Source organism: Cyrtonyx montezumae, unplaced genomic scaffold (genome assembly GCF_038088225.1).
Source record: "Cyrtonyx montezumae isolate F1298 unplaced genomic scaffold, pur_monq_1.0 scaffold_11, whole genome shotgun sequence".
NCBI lineage: Eukaryota > Metazoa > Chordata > Aves > Galliformes > Odontophoridae > Cyrtonyx > Cyrtonyx montezumae.
This window is the reverse complement of record NW_027071837.1, coordinates 1822908-1845283: the sequence shown is the minus strand read 5'-3', so window position 1 is coordinate 1845283 and position 22376 is coordinate 1822908. Positions and strand designations below refer to the sequence as shown.

The following is a 22376-nucleotide window of genomic DNA, read 5'->3' as shown; positions in this document are numbered from 1 at the left end:
AAAAAAAAAGACCCAACGTGCTCGTTTGGATATTAAGAGGAATATATTTAATCTTTCTTGTTTGTAAAACAAGACATAAATTTGTGTGTGTATATATATATATATATATATAATTTATATATTTTTTATATATATACTATATACAGACCATAAAAAAATTCTCCTCTGTATTAGATTGAGGGCTCTATGGAGGAATGACATAGGCATCAAGGAAACGTGGGGCTTTGTAATGGACCACTCGTGGAGAAAAGATAACCACAGTTCCCTGCAGGCCTTCAGCATTACAACACACTCTGCCCAGTCGGTCTGAAATCCAAATTGGCTCTTCCACTCTGTATTTGCTACACGGTTGTGGAAGGCAGGAGGCAGGAGGACCCCCTCTGCCTTGCTGGCAGCAAAGCCCAAGCTGGGACAGCCATGGGATGTTGCTGTACTCCGTGGAGGACGTGCACATTAAAAGCACATTGTGCATTTCCATAACTCTTATGGAAGAACGAGAGATTTCAAATGTGCATATTTATTTAAAAAATTAAAATTAAAATTAAAAATAATAGGGATGGGAAATGGTGGATCCTATGGAGATCCCTGACAGCTTGCTCAGCCAGCCATGGGGCAAGCCTATGGGCTTTGGCAGCCCCTCCCCTCCCACTGTGATCTCCCCTTCAGCCTGAGATGGGTGCAGGGGGGTACACAGGGTGCCCTGACCCCCCCGTGTGTGTGAGGTGTGGTGGTGGCACGGTGACCTTTGCATTTTCTCCTCTTGGCTGCTGTGTTTTGGAGGGTGGGTGAGTGCACAGAAGTGCTCCCAGTTAAGGCGGTCTGATTGATTGGGTCTAGAAATTAGTCTGGGAGGAGGAGGGCTGTGGAGGAAAGCCATCAGGAGTCATTTTACCATTCAACTAGAAGTTCAAAAAAAAAAAAAGCAAATAAAGAAAAATCAAACAAACAAAAAAACCCAACCCGACTCTGAGTAAATAACCATTACATGGTACTAAGTAATGTTCCTCATGGCAGTCAGTCCTGTGAACACAAGAGGAAGGCTCCCAGTCCCCAGCAAGGAGGGCAGGAGCAGCACTGCCAGGCTCAGGAGGAAGCCATGCCTCAGACCAACCCGACCTGGGCTCCTCTCCCATGGGCACTGTGAAAGAAAGCAGCAGGAGAGGGGCTGGGCTGAGCCTCCAAGGCACAGACCTGCTCTGGAGAATGGCGTGGAAGAGGTCTCCTTCTCAGCTGCTAGCCCAGCATCTGGCTTGCACTGGTCACAGAGCGATCTGGGTATCTGCAGGCTTCCTAGCACGAACACGGCCATCCAGCAAAGGATGGGGAACAGCTCACACAGCACTGAGCTGCTGCCTTTCCACAGGCAGTGCCCGTGTACAGGACTGGGGCATCAGTGCCTAAGCTGTGGGAGTAGAGCCTGCTGGGGGGACCTAACCCTGCCCTAGGAACGTGGTATCCTCCCCATGCTAGGATTCCCCAAGCCCTAGCGCAGCAGCAGGGAGCTGCATCCTGGAGATGCCTTTGCTGCTAATCACATTGCATCTGTGGGCCAGGAGGACCCAGGAGGCAGAAGAGCTGTTTACGTGGCAAGACACTGGTTTGGCTCTGACTGGACCGTGGCCCAAGTGAAGCCGGGCGGTGTCAGCTCAGTCCCCGCAGACCGCTGCTCACCACGCACCGTGACAAAGGGGGATGGTGCCAGCTCTTTGCACGAGGGAGACCCAGAACCACTCAAAACCCAACAAGCGTGGCGATGGGGTGACCGTGCCTCCCGAGTGCAGGAGGACAAGCAGTGCAGCTGCTTGAGACCCCCGACAAGCCAGCTGCACAGCCTGCAACAAGGCAGGTATTTCCCTTTCCAAACACCACCAACGTAAACCATCCCTTCCGGAGAGAACCAACGTCTTTTTCGCTGCAGACCTCCATAGGCACGGGCCTTCCCTGCGGGCAGACATCCTCAGCAGACCCCGTCGATGCAGGAAACCACTGACACGCAGCCCGGTGGCTTTTGCAGCTGCTTTACTTATTGATCAGCGTCTTCAGGGAGCGCGTGAGCGTGCTCATCACGGTGGCGACCGTGGCGGACTGGCGGGCGAGCTGCTCCACCGTCTGCTGGTGGCTCAGCGTTCTGGCCGTGGACTCCTCCGCCGCCCGCAGGAGGAAGGTGTAGTTTCTCACCACTTCCTCCACCTTCGTCAGCAGCTCTTGGCGCTGGGACTCCGAGCGCACGATGTACACCAACCTCACGAACGTCTCGATGAGGCTGCTTAGCACCTGGAAGCTGCTCGTGATGGCGGAGAGCATGTGGGTTGGGCTTTTGTCCACGGCTGCCACGCGGCGGCAGGACGCACGGAACTCCTTGAACTTGAGGGCGAGCTCTTGCTTGTACTCAGCCAGTTGGGAGATGTAGAGTTTGCAGTCCCGGACGTCAGGGCTCACCACGCACTGCCGCAGGATGGTCAGGAGCTCGTTGGTGTCCAGCTGCACTTGCAGAAACCCATTGGGTAAGCTGTAGGCATGGCCTCGCAGGATGTTGATCTTTGCCAAGCTCCCCTCGAAAGTGGAGGTCCTTAAGTCTATTTCCTGGGTTTGGCTGTCGTTGGGACTGCTGCAGGCTGTCGCTTCGAGGACCTGAAGTGTTCTGCTCATGACCGGGACCACCTGGTTGTCCAGCTTCATTCCCGGCAGTATCTGCATGGGGATGGAATAGGACAGCTCATCCTTCTCGCTCCCATCATCCGCAACGTCACATTTCCTGTAGTAGAAGCAGTACCGGATGGAGCAGCACTTCTCATCCTCCACGTCTTCATCCCTCAGCTCTGCAGGGCTTGGATACAGCTCCTCCTGCACAGAGAACACTGCCGAACCTTTCTGGTTCTTTTTCTCCTGTGCTATTTGGACGTAGGATGGATCAGCCACCCCGGCGGCTTCCTGGATTTTGCTCTTCAGAACCGGACAAAGGATGCTGGGCTCAGACTCCTTCTGAGGGCCCTTCAGCCTGGCCGGGTAGATGTTCTGGTAGATGTCAGAGGACAGGGATGTCCTATCGGTCTTATCTAATTCACTGACACTGTAGCGACGCAAGAGCTTCTTGTACTGCGGAGCACCCATGCATTCCCCTCGGGAAGCACACGTTGTCAAACACGACACGTCGTTTTCTGGATCCGACCGGTAGTCCCTGGACTCTAAGCTCGTAGATCGTATCCGTTTGCCTTTGGAAGGGCTGCTCATGCTTGTCAACCTCATTGCTTCTGCCTGCTGCTGGTCATCGGTGCCTTTATCCCTCCCGTGCCTCTCCAGTTCTGGCATTGCCAGCTGGCTGGGGGGTGGTCTCACCCCTCTGCAAATCCGCTTGCAGTCGCAGCTGCGCCTTTGCTCCCTGGACATCCCTGGGACTTTTTGCACAGGACTGCTCCTCAGCTGGCAGCTGCAGCGCCCAGGGGCAGGAGGGTGCAGGTACTCCTGAGGCGGGAGGTCACCTTTGCTCTTTGGCTTGAGCAGCTCCTCCAGGAACTCCAGTTCGTACTGCTTCACTTTCTGCAGCTGGGCCTGCCTCTCGTCTGTCTCCTTCTTCAGCCGGGTAGGAAATGTAGCAGAAAACAGGTTCCTCAACCTGAAGGGAGCTTTTGGAGCTTTGGGTTTAGCTGGGACATCAGCGTCTGCCTGGGTTGCCTCCAGGATCTTGTCTGCTTTTTTGGAAGGCACAGTGCTGATCTGCAGGCTCTCAGACCTGGGCACCAGCTGGATTGGCCCCTTGGAATCCTTGCTGGTGCTCCTGAAAATGCCAACAGGGGATGCGGAGTGCAGATTGCTGCTCTCAACTTTTAAGCTTTTGGCTGAGCTCTCCTGTTGTGTTTTCTCTCCTTGGTTTGAAGGAGCCGTGTGTTTTTGAAAGATGAGGTTCAGGGCTTCCCCACCTGCCTTCGGACCGGCCTCCCCGCTCGCTGCTTTTCCTGGCCCATCTCTACTCACTTTTTGCTGGAAGCTTTTAGAGGCAGAAGTCTTACCCGGCATCGTTTCTTCACCTCCTGTGCTGGGATGGAAAGCTTCAGCCTTAGCACTGTGGGCTTCTATAGGACTCGGAGAAGCTTCGCTATACTGCTGCTGGGAGAGCTGCTGTTGTTGCTGACAGTGGCACAATGGCTCTGCAGTTAGCTGGCCTCCTTTAAGTTTCAGAGGCTTGCTGCTGGCTGACACACAGCCCCCGCTCCCGTTTGTGGTCTTGTCTTCTTTTGGTGCTGCTCCCACTTGAGGGGCTGAGCCTTTAGCGTTTGCCACTTGCTGCAGAGCAGCTGAAATGATGGCTGGAGTCACCCCACTTTTCTGATCCGGGAGGAGTTTGGGGCTCGGCAGGACCTCTCTGGGCATCTTCTCTTGTAGGTCCTGTGAGTGCTCTCTGTTGGGTGCAGCTGTGGCATGCAGAGCTCCCTCAAAGGCAGCTTTTGCGTGCCCTGCACCTTTGCATTCAGAGCCTGGCACAGGAGCCCCCCTGTTCTGCTCACTTCGCTGGGAGGTGAGTGCTGGCTGGGCAGCCATGGCGTAACTCTGCTCAGTGTTCTGCTGCTCCTGTTTGCTCTTGCAGTTGGGAAGGCTGGGGTTGGGGTGGGAGATAGCTGGCTTCACTGAAGGGCTCATCTCCTGGTGGGCGAGGGCGTACGGCGTGGTGAGAACAGCCTGGGCAGCGCAGCTCTGGATTCGGAAAGGCAAGTCCTTTCTGGCCAGGAGGTTCTCTTTGTTGATGTGCTGAGCGAGGAAGTAGGCTGCGTTCTGGTGCTGCTTCATCGCAGAGACCATCTCCGAGACGTCGGTGAGCTCCGAGGAGTTGGTCTCGTGGCCGGAATCCAAGGACGACTCAGGCGTGATGGCGGCCAGAACGATAAGACCTGGGGAGGGACACAAAGAAAACCCCACAGCAATGCTTCTGCCACACCACCGTGGGGAGGACAGAGGGACCCAAGAAAGAGTTAATTCATTTAAGAGATCACTTGTCAGCGCGGAGCTGGCTTGCTAGCTCCATCCAGCTCTTGGCCCAGGAAGAGGTCTTGGGAAGGGTTCCAGTGCGAGTGAGAGCAGGGCTGCAGGGAGGTCTGTGAGCAAGATGGGAAACCTGGAAGCAGCTGCTCTGCTACAGCGAGTGGGCAGCACAGGGACGGGAGAGCTGTGCTGCGGGGCTGCCTGGTCCCAGGGACTGCAGCACAGTGCCCTGGGCAGAGCTCACAGGGCAGGAGCCGGGTGCCAGCCTGCAACGGCCGAGGGATGCATGAGCCTGCAGGGTTGGGAGGATGAAGGGAAGGATGAAAGGAAGGACGTGCTGCTGTAGGAAGGGAAGCTGAAAAGGGAAAAAGAAAGGCACGACTGTCCCACTACCTGCTGTCTGCTGTGGCGGGGGATGAGGACAATCCTCCGAAGCAGCCAGAGCTTCCAGCGCCTGCAGGGTGGACACCAGGGCATCGTCCAGCTCCTGGGCATGGTCCCGCACCGTCCGCGTCTGCACGCTGTCAATCAGCGTGACGGGGATCTCGTCGTACAGGATGCTGCAGAGGTGCCGGCCCTGCTCCTGGCCCTGCGCGGCCGCCCGGCGCTTGGGGTCGTCCTCGTCCGAGCTGTTGTCGCGGAAGCCGGGCGGGGGAGCGGCGATGGCGGGGAGCAGGGCGGTCGCTTCGTCCTCTTCCTCATCGCTGCCGGGAGGGGGGAGCGACATGAGGTCCACCATGTTGTCGCGGGTGCTGCCGGCCCTGCGCGAGGCCAGCCGGCTCCTGATCTTGGCCTTGCAGGAGTCGCAGTAGAAGTGGGCAGCGTCGCCCCGTGGGTGCGTGTCGATGGTGTGTGCCCGGGCCCGGCTGGCGTGCCGCTCGCGCTCGGGGCCGTCGGGGTCGCGCTCGTTGGCCGCCCCGTCGTAGCTTTGGCCGGAGCTCTTGGACGTGGGGTCGGATTTGGTCCTGGGACGCGTTTCCTCGAAAAATATCAGGTTTTCGTTGATATCCGTCCTGCTCTCTCTCTCCTTCCTCTGCTCTCGCATGTGCAGGTAGCAAAAGCTGACGAGCTCCGGGTCCGAGGCGCGGGCCGCCCGAGGTCTGCCGGGGGGGGGGCTGGCGGCAGGGCCCCCCATGAACCCGCCCTCCTTCTTTCCAGCGTGCCCCGCCGCCGTGGGCCGGGGGAGGTGGTGTGCATCCATGTAATCTAAAGCCAAACCGTAGCAGAGCGTCAGGAGCAGCAGTGGGCAGAGGGGAGATGAGGAGCGGAGAGCTGCTGCCCCCCCGGGACGGTCCCACGTGCTCTCTGCCCTCTGTCCTCCATACACATGGCGGTGACGGAGCTGTTGGCCTCCCCACCGAGTGTGGATTATTAACTCAGAGCTGTTGGGAGTTATGAAGTTAAATATGACTGCATTTAAGACGGGAATGCCTCGACCCTAAAGCTGTTTTTCTTGTTTCTTTTTTTTCTGTCTGCTGGGAATCGATCCATGACATCACGGACCTGCAGCACAACCGACCACTGCTCTTCCTTAAACCGCCTTCAGACGCAGCAAGATCACCACGTCCCTCCCTCCCCATCTCTCCACACGTCTCTGTTTTCAACAAGCCACGCTCAGTTCCTTTAACCACTCCTGACAGATCCATTTCCTAACCGCATCAGCCCGCTTTCAGCTCCCAGCTGGGCCCCATCCACGTTGGCCAGCTGAGCAAACATCTCGTTCCTGTGCCACACCGCAGCAACACAGAGCGAGCAAGCTCTGGGAGGAGCAGGGCTGCCCAGCACAGGCAGCACCCCAACCTGGAGCTGCCACCGCTGCGACTCAGAGGGCGATGGGAGCAGCGTGTCTGCACGTGTGAACCTTCAGCCTCACCCTGCCGTCGTCATGAGTTGGATGGCAAAAAAAAACCCAGAAAGGAATAACCATCGCCACCATTTTTGCATCACGTCGGCCAGGCCGAGCTGCTGCACTCAGCCACTTCTACAGCGAGCTGCTAGACCTGCTGCAGTACTGCTCTGCTCCTCGCTGAGCACTGAAACACCGCCCCAGCTGGCCGGTGGTCCAGCCCCCCCGAGGGGCCTCTGTCTGCCTGTCAGGCTGAGTTGTGCAGCTGTGCCGAGAGCTGCTGCCAGGGGGATGCAGGCTCCGTCTTAGCAAGTGTAAATTAAATCAAATAAATCCTAATTAAATTCATTAGCTCAACAAATTGGACCATTTGTCTCCCCAAACACACGTTATACTGTTCATCACCTGCAGTGCTAAAATTCGAGTCAGAATAATCTTCTCTCTCATTTATGGCCGTGCTTGTGCTCAGAAAAAGCAGCCGGGTGGCTGTGTGTGATGCTGCTGCTGGGGGGCAGCGTTCGTGGTGGTGGGTTACGTGGATCAAGGCAGACAAGAAAGGACCATCCATGCAGACCCACCGTGTGCCAGAGCTCACGTACACCAGCCTCTCCCTGCTGAGTGGGGCTTTTGCAGGCTGCCCGCTCCTGAGCGAGGCCAGAACCTGTCAAATCTGCAATCCAGCTGCTTTCTCTGGGAGATAAAGTCCTGGGAAAGAGCTGAGATAGCACCTGGGCGCTGCTCTCGTGATGCCTGGTGGGGAGCTGCGTGGGGGGAAGGGGCAGGAGGGCGAATTGCTGTGGGGAGGGCAGGGGTCTGTGAGGCTCTGCAGGGAAACTCTGAGAGAGGGATTTAACTGACAGTATCCAGAACGAGCATGCATTTCTAAGCAGGACTGTGGTTCAGCAGGAGGGTTTAATGGGCCTCTGGGAAGATGGATGTGCTCTGCTGCTAGGCAGAAGCACAGGGCAGGGCTCGACATGAAGCTTAAGATTCTGGCAAAGCCTGCCTGCAGCCTGGGAAATCGAAGTCTGGGCAAACTTGATTTATCCCAGTGAGACTTTCTTATCATTCCTGCAAAGATGTGCTAATGGCCAGCAGGCCGTGCTCCTGGTGAGCTGCTCGGCTCCTGGCAGCTCAGTCTGCAGCTGAACCAGGCCCAGGACTGTCAGCAGACTTTGTTTTCTCAGTGCTAACTAATTCACCTCTCCAGAACGATGCCTGAGCACCTGGCCTGAGTGTACTGAGTGAACAGAGAGAGGGGCCAGCATGAGGAGCACGGACCTCTTGGCTCCATCCCAGTCCTACCACTCTGTCGCTCCCTTTCACGCTCTTCCAGCACCCACGTGGTGTGACTCTGCTTCCTTGTGACTCTTGAGAAAAGGGCAGGACCTACTGCACCTCCTGCTTTGGTCCGTGCTCTGCATCACAAAGCAGAATCTCACTGAGGAAAGATGCTGGATGTTATCACTGTCACCAGAGTGTGGAAAAGCACCTCCAGGATGTGCTGAGACATCCCCCAGGCAACCAGTGACTGTGGCAGCCCTTGGGCTTCTGCGGTGCTCTCCACTTCCCACTGCATTCCCCAAACCCCACGGCCCCCTGCAGCCCACCCCCGGCTGACGTAACCCAAGGAGGGAGCGCTCTGAGGACGGCAGGTCCATTTGGAAGCACCATCCACTCCTATCAAAAGGGGATTGGGTTTATGGAGGATACCCAGGGCAGAGAGCACAGTGGCAGCTGTAAGCAAGAGGCACAGGTTGAAGACACAGAAGGAAACCATGCTCATGTACTCACACCGACATCACCGCCGGGTCTGTCCCTGGACGCGCTGGGATTGCTGGAGCTGCCTTCCCAGTTCCTCCTGGTGCGCTCTTCGCTGGTGCCCACTCCACATTCCGGTGCCCTCCTCACACCTCGGGGCACCGGCTCTGTTCCCTGGGGTCCCTGCTAGCTCTCAGCATCTCCCTTGGCTATATCCAACTCCAGGGGATGGTTTTGCCCCCTTCTTTTGGCCCTTGGCTCACAGGGAGGGAGGGCACCTCCTGCCTCCCCGCAGATGGCAGTGGGGAGCATCTCCAGCCACCGAGCCCACGTTCTGTGTTTCCTTACACCAAATGCACACCCACGTAACCCCTGGCTGGCTCAAACCTCCTGGCTTCAAACCTCCTGTTTGAAATCCTTCTTGACAATAATTGCGGGTGATTAACGGCTGAAATCTGTCCTCGAGGAACAGAGCATCAGTGCCTGGTGGGACATGATCTGTGTCCCTGCAGCGGGCTGGGACCCTGCAAAGCTGAGACCCCTCACATTTCCTTCCTGCCGGAGGAAATCAGCAGCACAGCAGTGTCACCTGGGTCAGAGCTAGGAGCCACCGGGCAGTGCTCGCAGCACTCTGCATTTGCTTGGTGGCACAAAGGGCCGCCACGCAGCCGAACACTATGGCTGCCAGCTCACACTTGATTAAGAGAGAGCTTTGTAAAGAGAGGACATGTTTGCTGCTCAGAGTGGGCTGCTGGTGCCGCAGGGACAGGAGATGCTGGAGGAACCCTTCTCCTCCCTGCCCAGAGGGAGGGTGGAGGGGAAGGGGCTCGCAGGGAAAGCAGAGGCTGAACCGTACCTGCCTTGATAATCTGAGGTGGCGGAGGTTGACTGGGCGGCCTGGAGAATATCATCTTCTTGGAGTCCACCAGGAGACGGCAGTAACCTGCAATCAGGCAGGCGAAGTTGGTGGCTTCGGGCCACTCCATCAGCAGCACCAGAGGCTGGAAGGCAAGAGAGGCACGGCATGAGGCTCGGATGGACACTGTCACGGTGTCACAGGGAGCTGGCTGGCAGGAGGACACAGCCAGGTCCTCCTGATCCTCACCAAATCCCCACAGTGCCGTGCTGCACATGAAAGAGGTGAGAGCTGCTGCATGCTCCCTGCGGGGCCCTGATATATTGTGTGCCAATGCTCTGAGCACACCTGCAAGCACTGGCATTAACCCACAGGCCTGGGGGTTCTGTGCAGTGTCCAGATGCTGGAATCCCCAGTTCATTGCAGGCACCAAACTGCCCTCCCATACACCATTGCATCCACTGAGCTGCAGGAGGGGCAAAACTCCACTTCGGGCTCCCCCAGCCACTGCTCTGAGCCCATGGATCTTATTTAAACGTAACCCTTCAGGAAATTCAGTTTGTGCCTAAGAGCAGATGGCGCCTTCTGTTTTAGGAGAGCACTGATTTGCACGCCAAAAAAAGGTCTTTGCTTTCAAGAGAGGGAAGAAAATATCAGATGCAACGCTGCAATGCGATGCAGCCCCACTCCTCATCCCCATGGGGTGGGAGGAAAGGAGTCCTGCCTGGCTGCCGTGCACAGTGCAGATGAGAAATAAAGCGACACAGTGATGAGCTGTGCCATCACGGAGAGCAAACCTGAGGTGACACGGATCAGAGGGAAAGGATCGAGGCAGAGAGGAGAGATGGAGAAGGCAGCATCCAGCGGTGGGGAGGGGGATGCCCAGCTCTGAGCCCAGCTTCAGGCTCGACAGAAGTGATGGAAGGTAAGCATGTGTTCCAGTTCCGCCATAGGAAACCTTCCTTAAAACAAACACTTCCTACCCGGGGCTAAACCTCCTCGGTTGCTTTTAAGCCATCTATTGAATGAGGAGACATTTGCACATTCTGTCCCCTCTGTTATGCAGCAGCAGGAGAGAGGAGAAAGGAAGCAAACACGGAGGTGAGAGCGGTGGGGGCTGACGGCTCCAGCTGAAGGATTGCTGGGCTGAGGGCTGCTCAGACCATCCTGGGGCTCTGGGGTCCTAATGGCCAGCAGCACTCAGCCAGTATCCCAGGGGGGATGTGTTTCAGAACACCAAAGTGCAGACCCACAGTGGGACACGCAGGTAATGGTTCACCCCAGCCCAATAACAGGCCATGAGAAGGAGTGTGATATAAAGAGAAAGCACTTTCTACCTCTCCGCCCATAAGGGCAGCCTGAAATCATTCACGTTTTGATCTTTCAGTCCTATTCCCTTTCTGGATTTTCCAGTCTTAATGAGCTAAGGGCGTTTTTTTTTCCCACTGAGTTTCCTGCTTGGCACCCGATCCCTCCTCAAAGTACAACAAAATAAATGTACCCTGGGTAGGAGAGACAAGTTGTGCATTAGCTTATTAAGGACGTGGCACTTTTCCTATGACGCACCGCCTTTAAATCAAAGCACGGCGTCCTGAAGGTGTCCTCTGGTTCAGACCAAGGTGAAGGTTTGGGATGGGGTGGGATTTTATGGCCACGGTTGTGCTGGAGGACCACGGCAGCCCTGACGCTTACATTAATTTACGAGCCGATCTCTGCATCTTATAATAACCTGATGTGTGTTTCCTTTCCATCTCCCCCTTTTGGGTCTCAGGCTGCTTCATGCAGCACATGAAAATAATTTATATTCCCCGCTCACCCGCGGTGTTCTGCCAACTTTGTGCTTAATCACACAGCACCTAACGAGACAGCAGTCAATTCCTCACTTGCACGCGACCTCTCCTTCCCTCCCCTTCTGCATTATTAACTCGGCTCCGTCGATACGGGGCTCGCTGTGATTAGCACCATCATTTTCATGATCAATACCACGTACAGCATCACACCTGCAGCTCAGCGCTGCTCCCTGCACCTCCACACTGCTGTCACCACAGCTCTCAGTGCTCCCCCCAGTGCCCAAGGTCGGTCTGTCTGCCTTTGCAGCCATCCCCTGCCCCTAGCAGCTCCCAGCCCCCCCAGCCCGGGCTGACACTGCCATTGAATGGCACCCACAGGGCTCTGTGTGCAGAAAGCATCCCGTCCTCAGCTCCCCACCCCAGCACTGAGACAAAGGAGATCTCTCAGCCTCGCGGCTTCCTGGAACGCTGTAGCGCAAAGAGAATTAATCAGATTAATTTAGCTTTGGGAAGCAGAGCCTTCAGGTCTGGCATCACTCTGAAGCTTCGCTCTTCGCGTCGATGAAGTCTGAGGGCTCCGCCCGCTGTTTGTGCAGTGCAGTGGGGTTCCCCTTGGATTTCATGCTAGCGAATACCCAGCCACCCCCACCAGCCCCAGCACCCCCCTGTTTTGGAGGACAGAAGCTGGGCAGGCTGCAGCTGGACATGCATGGTGATCTTTTGTCTCTATCACAGCCGGGAAGCACGCCTGCTACCCCTGGGATGCTGAAATCAACAGCCAGATTCCAGGCACAGCGGCAGCTGGGGGACACTTCTGAATTAATTTTTCCTTTGTTTTCCTCTGCCAAGCCTTGATCCTAGCTAAACTGTCAGCGGGTCCTGCTGGGAGCCACGAAGACAATTACCCCCGTGCCCGTGATTAAACGGCGTGGGCCAGCAGCCAGACACCACACAGCTCCAGCTCTGTTCTCAAGGGGTTCGTCCTCATTGGTATCAGTCCTACAATGGCTGGGGCTGCCTGGGCAGGGCTGTGGCCAGCAGCCGGGGGTTGGATGTGGGGAGATGGCTCCAGTGTCCCCAGCTGTCCCTGTGCCTCACCACAGAAGGGCTGGGAGGAGTGTGGGGAGCCCCATGTTCCTGCCCTTCCCAGGGAGATGACCACAGATCCCAAGAAATGCAACCCACAGCCCACCAAGCCGAGCATGAAGTGCACACAGATCACAGGAGGCCTGCAGTACCACCGCCCTGTCCCCAGCAAATCTATGAGTGCCAGAACCAAGGCTCTCTGCCAGCAAGTCCACACAAAAACCCTTACAGGTCCCTGCAGCAGAGACCCTGGGGCTCTCCACCTGCACCTCTGCTCCTGCCAGCACCTGGTTCCCTTTGCCACTACTGCAGCTGTGAGCAGTGAAAGGGAGCAGAACGGAGGCACTGTTGGGCTTTGCATCCAGAACAGACTGTCTGAAACACCGACTGAAGCCCGGGATGGAAAAGCTCCAAAGCAAAGCTATTACTACCCAGTGAATTATTTATAAGACAAACACCACATTTCCTCCTGAAGTAAACACGAATGGTTTGTGATCTCCTCGAGCTCACTTGTTGCCTGGAAATCTTACCCAGCTCCTTCCTGGCCAGTGGGTTTGGGCTGAGGATAGGGGCGAGGGGATTTGGGTGGCATTGCCTGCGGGCTGCTCCTTATCCTGGTCCCTATTTTAGCCCACAGGACCAGCTGTGCAATACCAAAACCCAGCGAGCAGCTGTGGTGGATGTGGTACAGACCCAGGCTGCCCTGATCCTGGATGCGAGGGGTCCCCCTGCAATACATAGGGCTCCTACATCTCAGGACTATGGGGCAGGTTCCACCCCAGCTCCCCAGAGGAGTGGGGCCCCGACTGACAGCACAGCCCTCTGTCAGCACTGCGGATCACGGAGGAAACAGATTTATTTGCAGCCCCATGTTTTAGCCAGCGACACGTTCTGTACAATAGAGTAATTGCAGTAAGCAGATTACTGCTTCAAGGTAATGATCTTTTTGCCAACTTTTCTTAGCCTGCCTCATCCATCTCTGTCCCCCATAGGATTAGCATATGCCTCATTTTGGAGCGGACATTCTGGCTTTAAAACTCAGCCCTTTGGATAGCACTTAAATGAAGACAGATCGCAGCAGGCTGTGCTCGGTCGGGTGCTGCTGAGCCTCACCCCCAGCAGGACCTCCCCTCCAGATGCAGGCAGGAGGGTTTTGGTGGCAGGGAGCTGCACTTTCTCAGGGTGATAAAGTGTGTACGTGCCCACGGGAAGGTGCATGGGAGAGCTGCCATCTCTCAAGTATGAGGTGGAGGGAGGGGAAGTGGAGAAAGGCTGCTCCTCCAACGGGCACAGACCCCCACATCCCCTCAGTTCCTGCAGGGCCAGGAACCCACACTGATGTTCCTGGCCCCTATCCCCTGCCACCGGTGCCCATGATGCCCCATTGCCCACCTTGGCATCCAGGATGCTGGTCTCCACCCTGGCCACCCCCTGGTTCTCCCGGAACAGCTGGATCTTGCTGACCTTGCTGAACTCGGACAGCACGGTGGTGAGGTTGGTCTTCAGGTCGATGACGTGGCTGATGCCGTGCCGGGGCCCCACCAGCAGCGTGGTGGCTGGCTGCTTCTCGTCCTGGACGCACAGAGAGGGAGACAGAAAGACAGACTGATGTGAATAAACGCATCCCTGGGCCAGGGCTCGGGGCAGAGCTGGCCTTGAGGGAGCAGCAGCAGCACCAGGGCCCCCTCCCTGAGCCTCTCTGCAGAGCTGGCAGCAGCACACACGATGCCAGGGCCATTTCAGTCTCGAGCACCACACTGACTGTCCGCATGAAATATTCAGGCCTGCTGGTGTCACTACAGCAAAGTAAGAGCATGTTACAAATCTGCCTGATCTGACATCGCCACCGAGGGAGGGGAGCAGAGGAGGGAGTGAGGGACTGAATGCATTTAGAAGAGAAGAAAGACTGAAGGCTTAATCGGAAATAGAGATCTTTCTTGTTCTGCTCTGCCCAGTGAGGATGCTGTATGGAGACCCAGAGATGAGGAGGAGCTGGGCAGGCTGATGCAGAAGAGAATAAGGGAATATTTTTTTACCACTCAGGTTGCAGTTCATGTGGCTGAGTACACGGTTCAGCTGAGCCCTTGCTCAGCTGAACCCTTGGGTGGGGGTGGGAGGGGAGGATGGCAGAGATGACACTTACATGGAGTCCCCTGGATGGGAGGTGGAGCGAGAGATGGAGATGGAGAGGTGAGGCAGGCAGCGAGGAGCCTATGCAGGTCCTCCGTTCTCCTGTTTGGCTTGGTGGCTTTCCTCCTGCCATGGAGAAAGTGAGGTGGCTCGGGTGAGGGGTGGGGATGCCTCTGATGGAGATACAAGGAGGAGCAAGGTGGCAGCTTGCAGAGCAGCACCGAGCAGCAGTGGGGCTGGGCTCATGGGGGTGGTGAGGCTGGATGAACTATTTCCTGCCAGGACAAGCAGGGGATGGGTGGCCTTTACCAAGGGTCACTCTTGTCCCAGTGAGATACCAGCCTGCCCAGTGCCAAAGTGCTGTGAAGAGCGTCCCAGCCCGATGGTGTGGATGGGGAACTGAAGGGATGTGAATATGGCACTACTGCAGCTGCACCACGGTGCCAGCACCTCCCAGCCCACGCTACCGTACCAGTCCCACAGTGCTGAAGAGGACCCCGGCGAAGGTGGGCAGCTCGTTCAGGATCCTCAGGTACTGCAGCTTTGCCTGGGCAGTGGAGACCTGGCCAAACACATCAAACCATCCATCACCACCAGCACCACGGCCACGTTGTCACCCCAGCAGCCCCAAGGGCTCACCTTGGTGCCGCTGGGCTGGTTCTGGTGGGCTTTGAGTTGCTGGGAGAGCGATTTGCGGAGGCTCTTCTCCTTGACAAGCTGCAGCAGGGAGGGAGGCAGGAAGGGCTCCAGACCCCACTCCTTCCTGTGGGAAGATGAGGGGATGGAGATCCAGGGCTGCCCAGCTGGGGCATCCCACGCGCTGAGGGGACAAGGATGGGGTCCCTCACATGCCAGCTCTCTCCATCTGCACCCAAGGTGCTTTGTACAGACTGAAGACCACTGGGGAGCTGTGGCCGGGCTGAGCCAGGGCCGCAAGGCTGGGACTGCACAGCCACAGTGGCTTCTCCTTGCCTGGGATGCCAAGTGGGAAATCAGCCCAGGTTCCCATGGAGATGCTCCTGGCACATATCTCCCCCAGCCCTGGCAAGGCTGAGCGCATGGGCCCTGCGTGCCACGGGGAGAGGGACTCACTCCACGTTCTTGAGGGAGACCTTCTGGCTGGGCCGCGTGGCCGCCACGGTGATGTAGATGTGGAGGGCAGCCAGCCCCAGCAGCATCTCTGGCTTGGGGTCCATGCCAAAGCGCTCTCTGATCACATCGTTGCGGCTCTGCGGGTGGGGAGAAGTGTCCTCAGAGACCCATGGAGTCGGGGCACCCACCACCCTCCTCTCAAGGGGAAGGAGCACGTTGTGCGTGGTGGGGGAAAGCACTGTGGGGGCATCCCGGTCCCTACCTGGATGTAGAGGTACTCGAAGGCTGCCGGATCCCTGCGCAGCAGTTCCACTGGGTCTTTGGGGAAGAAGCTGACACGGAAGAGGCACCTCATGCCGTGGTAGTGCGTCCTCTGTACAACCTGGAGCAGATTCAGCAGTGAGCCCACGGCACAAGCCCTGAGCTCCATCCTTTAGGAGAGAAGCAACGCCATGGGCTGAACCACCCTGACAACCACCAGGGGCTTACATGGGCCAGGGGCTGCTTGTCCTGGAGCAGCAGGAAGCGGTGGCTCTGCTCTGGGCTCGAGTACTCCAGGACCAGGGCGAAGTGCTCGATGTGCCTCAGGGACAGGCGGTCCTGCAACGTCACCATCACGTCCTGCAAATGCCACAGACAGGCTTGTGTGCCAGGCAGCAGCTCCCTCCTCGCAGGGGGCTGCAGCATGCTTTGCCCCAGGGTGGCTGCTGCCTGGTGGCAGCTCACAGGCAGCTGAGTGCCGCTGCCATGCTTGTGCAGGGAAGCAAAAGGCTGAGAAAAAATGGAGAAACATGGAGAAGAGAGGCATCTATGTGGTGCTGGGGGGGGGGGAGCAGGGGAGGACATACCTTCACGGTCGTTCGGCCATCGAATGTGAAGGATTTGATCTGCCCATTCTCCAGGAAAACCTTGAGCACATTGGGGATGAGGAGGAGAGCTTCCTTCTTCAACATGTCCTGGAGTCAGGGGAGCGGGAAGAGGCAGAGGGAACAACTGTCAGTGATGGAGCAGTGATGGCATCTTCTGCTTCCCTGAGTTTTCCATGCTCAGAGGCACATTTCCCTTGAAAACCCATTGTCTCCGTGGAGCACTTAGCAGCACAGAGCTCGAGTAATTCAGCACTGCCTGATGGAGTCACCTGCCTGCCACCAGCAGCAGTGGGAACCCAGCAGTGCGTTGGCCAGGCACATCCCAACGTGTGCCAGAGCTGCCTGGGAGGAGGGAGTGCTGGGGGAGCTCAGGTCTGACCCCCCCTTCCCAGCCCCCAGCCCCTGCACAAGCACAGGCAGTGGGTGACAGCTGATTCTATTTAGCAAAGAGCTTCGATGAGATAATTACTTAATTGATTTTGCTTAAAACCAGAATTTGCTAGAAGCGCTTTGTTTTTTGGAGGTGGTTTTCTGTTTCGTTTCGTTTTTCTTCTCGCACTAGTGCTGCTTAATACAACTTCCCTGCAATTAACAGATGATGCCACAGAGCTGGAATGCTACAGCAGCTTCCTGCAGAAACACCCAGGCCAGCTCACCCCTCAAGGAAGCTCCTTCAAAGCCTTTTGCCCCGGGCTTGAAGCCACAGCCCTTCCTCAGGTGGGTGCTGGCACTGCCCGGTACCACTGATGGGTGCCCAGGGGACCTCGAGTGGGAGCAGCTTTCCAGGGCAGCCTCTGGGGCTCCGTCACAGTGGGGTGCAATGGGAGAACAGCAGGCAGCACTCACTGGGTCCGTCTCTCCGACCGTCACCTGCTCCGAAAAGCGGACCTTCGCCGGGTTGGACCTCAGCTTTGCTTTCTTGGCTGCGCTGATGAAAGCGGATTTGGGGGACTGGAAAGAGAGCGCCGGGTAAATGGGTGTAAACGGTCCCTGCTCCCCCCGTGGGCTCTGTGGGGTGTGCAGGACCTCACCTGGTGGGTGTGCAGGACCGTGAGGATGATGAAGTCTTTGGCCTTCCTGTGACAGAAAGGAGAAGTGAAGGAGGACGGCTTTGCTCAGCATTCGGCCATGGGGGACGATGGACAAGGTGCTGCCCTCACCTGATGAGCTCGATGAACCTCTCTCTGGGGGCTTCGCTCACGTCCTCATTGTTGATGGCCAAAATCTGATCTCCTGGCAGCAGTTTGTCTTCAGAGGGTCCGCCTGCCGGGACAGAGGGTCAGCACTGGTCTGGCACGGGGGGGGGGGGGGGGGGGGGGGCAATTGCCAGCCAGAAAGGGGTTGGGGGTGGGTCCCAATCACCTCCAGAGCATTTACTCCCATACATGACTGTGGAGAGAGACTCTGTGGACCCACCAAAGGGGACAGGGGCATGGGGGAGGGGGCTCTCCCGGCACACCCTACCTGCTGCCACCGAGCGCACCACCACGGGCCTCTCGCTGCCGGCCACGAAGCCGAATCCGTAGCGGGGATGGCGTTGGAGGGTCACCTGTCGGAGCGTGTCCGAAGGCAGCTGCCCACATTCCATATCATCGCCGCACTCCTCCGGCATCACATGGCTACGGAGCACAGGGGAGGGGGCAGGATGTAACACACCTCTGCTGCAAAAGCTGCTGTCCCTCCTCCCCTTGAGCCCCCTGCCAAGGGCAGCTCGATGGGTGGCACCCCGGGGGTCAATCACATCACCCTGTCCCATCCCAGCAACTCTTTCCCTAATCTCAAGTAGCTCCTTGGTAGCCCTCCTCCAGGTGGAATCTAATCCTAAAACACCAGGATTAGGGCAGGCTCAGCCCTGGTTTCTCGCAGGACCAGGTCTCCATCACCAGTCCTCATCCATCTGGGGCTGCCAGCGAGCAGCAGGCAGAGCTGGCGTGGGACAGAAAACCAAAGAGATGAGCATAGCACTGCGTCTGTGCTGCTCACTGCTCGTTCCTGTCCAGACTATTTAGCCTGCTTAAAAAAGATCCTCCCCAGTCCTTTTTGGCAACACGTCAATTGTTCCGTCTCTTATCAGTTTAGGGTTTGACGCATCACCCGTCTAATCCAATCCGTCTGCATTTCCCACAGCCCCCTCCTGCTGCCAGCTCTGCATGCAGGCTGTGGGACCGGAGGGTACAGAGCAGCACCAGGGCACACACTGGCAGCCACACACCCCGAGAGGCTGCGATGGAGCAGCCCCAGCTCCTTCCCGGGGTGGGAGCCATGGAGGGGACACGGTGCTCCTGTGGGAGGTCCCAATGGGGCGCAGCATCCACGGCTCTGGCCTGCCCCACATCGCAGCTCCCCCGCTGGGCTCTGTGCTGCTTCGTTATCTGCTCTGCTGCTCCCCATGAGCATTAAAAAACAAAACCAAACAAAGAAAACGATACAACGATTGTGTGAATCGCACAATTCCACCGATTTTCTTAAATGGACGTTATCCAAAGCCATTGTCTGCTGCTGAAAAGCCGGCTGAATGGTAACGCTGCATCTCCAGCACGCCTGGCAGAGCCAGGGAGGACGCCTGCGGTTTGCAGGGAAGCAGCAGGCTGTGGGAGACAGCAGAGCTGCTGGGCTGAGCAGAGCCCTCCCTGTGCTGCCCCTGAACTCCCCCCAGCAGCCCCCAGCCTCACCCCGATGAACCCCAGCAGCGTGAGGATGATGGTACAGCTGCGGGCTGGAAGCACAGCGATACTCAGCACAATTGGAAACGGAGGCACAGGTGTGTGAAGCCATAGGCAAGTCCTGCAGCCACAGCTGTGCTGCTCAAGCTGTTGGGTCCCCAGGTCTGTCCTGCAGCACGCTGTCTGGCTGCGAAGTGGGCACTCTGCATCGCCCCATGGCCGCAGTGCCCGTGTCAGCCCTGTTGAGCCTGCAGCTCCCAGAGGAACAGCCACCGAATTACCATCAGAAAAAGGCGAGCAGGGAAATCTCTGCAGCTTAAGAGGACAAAAGGAGAAAAGCGCACCTCATCCCAGCCATAACCTGGTCTGCCATCCAATGTTTAAGAAAAGAGAGGAATAAAGCTCTGATACTGACAATAAAACTCCTTTCCCAGGCTCTTAAGCTGCTCCTCTCCTGATAAGACTTTGATGCCGCAGAGGCATTACCAGGAAATTAAATAAAGGAGGACCAGTGTCCTCCTGAGCACGACTTATCCACCCTGGCGGAGCAACAGCGTGCCCACCAGTGGGTACAACAGCTCTGCCTGGGACCCAGCCCCCCCACGCTGGGCTGAGGGCGCAGCATTTGCTCAACCTACACCAGAGTGGTTGCACATCACCACGGGACCTGCCTCCAGCTGCCACTCACCTGCCAGCACTGCTCATTTCCCCCACAGATACAGACAGAGGCGATATGTGCATTTCTCATTTCCTACTACAATAAATCTCTGCTCCCTCCAAGGACTGGCTTTCCATGTCTGCTTTCAGTGCTGACCTGCAGGATGAGGCACAAGAAGAAAGCGGTGCCTGCTCCGAAGCTGGAGCGATGCTCTCCATCTGCATTTGTACTGCATGCAAACAGGATGGCACCGTGTGGAAACACCTTTTGCAGCTCAAGGAATAGTTCCTACTCACCACCGTTGAGGAACAAAAAAAAAACCAAACACATAACCTCTTACAACAGGCTGGGAGCACTCAGATAGATGTTCACACCAATTTGGTTCAAGTATTCTCACGGAAGGTTAAATTAAACAAATGCTAGAGTGTTTGGCTGGCTCCAGCCCAATGCACAGAGCAGGGAAGCAGTTCCCCCTCCCATGCCCAGCTGTGCTGTGCTGGCAGACGTGCCTTATCCCAGTGCGAGGGGACAGAAGCATCGTGGCACACAGCTAGGTGAGCTGGCACAGCTGCATCCCCAGCTCTGGGGAGGGCAGCAAGAGAAAGGTGGGAGGGAGGGGTTCTGAGCCCCTTGCTGGTGGCTGGGTGGGTGCACACTGCACAGACGGAGCTCCAGGCCTGGGTGCCAGCTCTCCTCCCCCTTCCTGTGCTGCCACAAACACCCGAGAACAAACAGAGCTTTTGGATTCCCGTCCCTCCTGCTGCAGAGCTCTGCCCGGCTCCTCCATCTGCTGGGCTGCAGTTGGTGAACGGCTTGCGAGGCATGTGGGATCCTGAGTGTGTGTGGAAGAGGCAGGAAATGCCATGGAATGGGCCAAGAGCTGTTTTTTTGGGGGAGCAGATGGCAGCTCCAGCCCTGCACGCTGCTCTCCATCCCAGAGGGAGCACACAGCACACTCCTGCAGCCAGAGACCAGCAGTGGAACAGGCAGGGCTGGATGGGGACAGCTTAAGAAGGCAGTGACCCAGGCTTTACATCTGAGTCCTACAAGGACTGGGCCTGAAGAGCTGCATGTGGGCCTGTCTCATGGCCCAGAGCTTTGTTACCCCATGTACTCCATCTACGATTGCACTTTTGGGGTTAGGAAGCAATTTATAAACCAGCAGAGCTCTTCACGAGGGCTCACCAGTGTCAGCATCACTGCTGGAGCCAGAGCTGTCCTGAGCACAGACTTGTGCCGAGCCAGGTGCCAGGTGGAGACCATTCGAGGGGAGAAATGCTTGGGTATTTTTAGGGCAGGAACAAGCAGATGGCGAGCAGAGTCCCCTGGAGCTGCTGGAGGAGCCAGCGAGGCGGCCAAACGCAGCTGTAAATAAGGAAGCAGCAGACACAGCTCTCTGCTGCTCAGCCTGCAGCTTTGTAAATGGTCCTGGCATCTGGGCGAGGGGCAGAGGGCAGATGGGAGCTCTGCCAGGTAGGAACTGCAGGAGCTGCGAAAGCATGGAGGATGCTGGAGGGGGAAGGAGATGGGTTCAGACCCCCCCCACCCCTCCAGAAGGGAGGTTTTGCACGCTGCTGCCCGTGTGCAGAAGGGAAAGCGGAGAGGAGCCGTTCCCGGAGGAACACAGGTAATTAACACAAAATACAGCCAACAGAGATGCTGCACCCAACCTCCAGAGGGGCACAGGTCAATAGAACAAACAGCTTCTGCGCAGGGAGATGCTGCAGCAACACGAGCCCTGTGAAGTCCTTTGAGACACGTACAGAGGCATCACTGACAAACGGGAGTGCAGCCCCCACGGCACCTTGCAAAGGCAGACGCCCACAAACAGCGTTTTCCCCCTCTAAGTCAAAGGCCAGGAGAGGAGATGAGGGAGAGGGAATAGGAAGGAGGCTGCAAAGCCAGGCTGACCCCGGGCAGGGAGCCAGCACGGCGTGGGGACGGGAGGGCATCGGCACAATAAGGTTTAAAACATGCAAAAGGAAGGACTTTGCCACCCAGCCTGGAACTCCCCGCCATGAGATGATGGGGGTGGGCTGGAAATTTAAGTGGGTGTGAAAAGCAATTTCTAGCTACTTAAAGCCCCGAGGCTCAACATCTGCTTCTGGAGCTGCCTGCCAAAACCTGGAGGGATTTTCCAGCAGGATGAGCCAGCAGGGATGACCCCCTCCCCACGCCTGCCCACAATGTGTGTACCCACCTGCGTGTGTCTGGCCGCTGCCGTGGGCTCCCCGAGGTGCATGTGAGCGTGGCAGGGATGTGACCCCACGTGCACGAGTTCCAGGGCCTTCACCAGGCAGCCAGGCTCGAGGGCAGGTGCTGGCTGGTGGCACCGTGGGGCAGCTGGTCCCTGCAAGGGCAAAGTTCACACTGTGAGATGGAGATGCATGGGGACAAGCTGGCACCCCGTGAGTGCCTCCCATAGACATCAGGCTGCCTCATCTGCGTGAGTTTCCACAGTGCTGCAAACCTACTTTTCCTATAGATGCAAATTGCCTTTACCTGGGGGCTCCCAATGTTTTATCCTCCCATTCTCCCCACGATTTTGGGGTATTTAAGAGATTTTTGTTCTCCTCAGCCTCAGACATACAGAAGCACCTTGCTGAGAAGAGGATCAAAGCAAAATCCTTCCAAAACATTGTCAGGAGGCA

The 22376-nt window shown here is 57.0% G+C and overlaps 1 protein-coding gene across 2 annotated transcripts; it reads right to left on the bottom strand.

Annotated features, from left to right (window-relative positions):
- Positions 1-29: 29 nt before the first annotated feature.
- On the bottom strand, positions 30-21988 carry FRMPD3 (FERM and PDZ domain containing 3). 2 transcript variants are annotated; one of them, XM_065729302.1, is made up of 15 exons: positions 21926-21988; positions 17869-18023; positions 17565-17667; positions 17436-17481; positions 17251-17355; positions 16384-16491; positions 16025-16156; positions 15798-15917; positions 15536-15672; positions 15083-15206; positions 14916-15005; positions 13706-13885; positions 9438-9582; positions 5368-6180; positions 30-4883 (listed from the first exon to the last, which is right to left on the bottom strand). In XM_065729302.1, the coding sequence occupies exons 2-15, from the start codon at positions 18014-18016 to the stop codon at positions 2020-2022; spliced, it is 5115 nt and encodes a 1704-aa protein (XP_065585374.1). In that variant the 5' UTR covers positions 18017-18023; positions 21926-21988; the 3' UTR covers positions 30-2019. The 2 variants fall into 2 exon arrangements, with proteins under 2 accessions (XP_065585374.1, XP_065585373.1); XM_065729301.1 differs by lacking the exons at positions 14916-15005; positions 15083-15206; positions 15536-15672; ... (6 more) ...; positions 17869-18023; positions 21926-21988 and adding an exon at positions 14457-14591.
- Between the last annotated feature and the right edge of the window lie 388 nt (positions 21989-22376).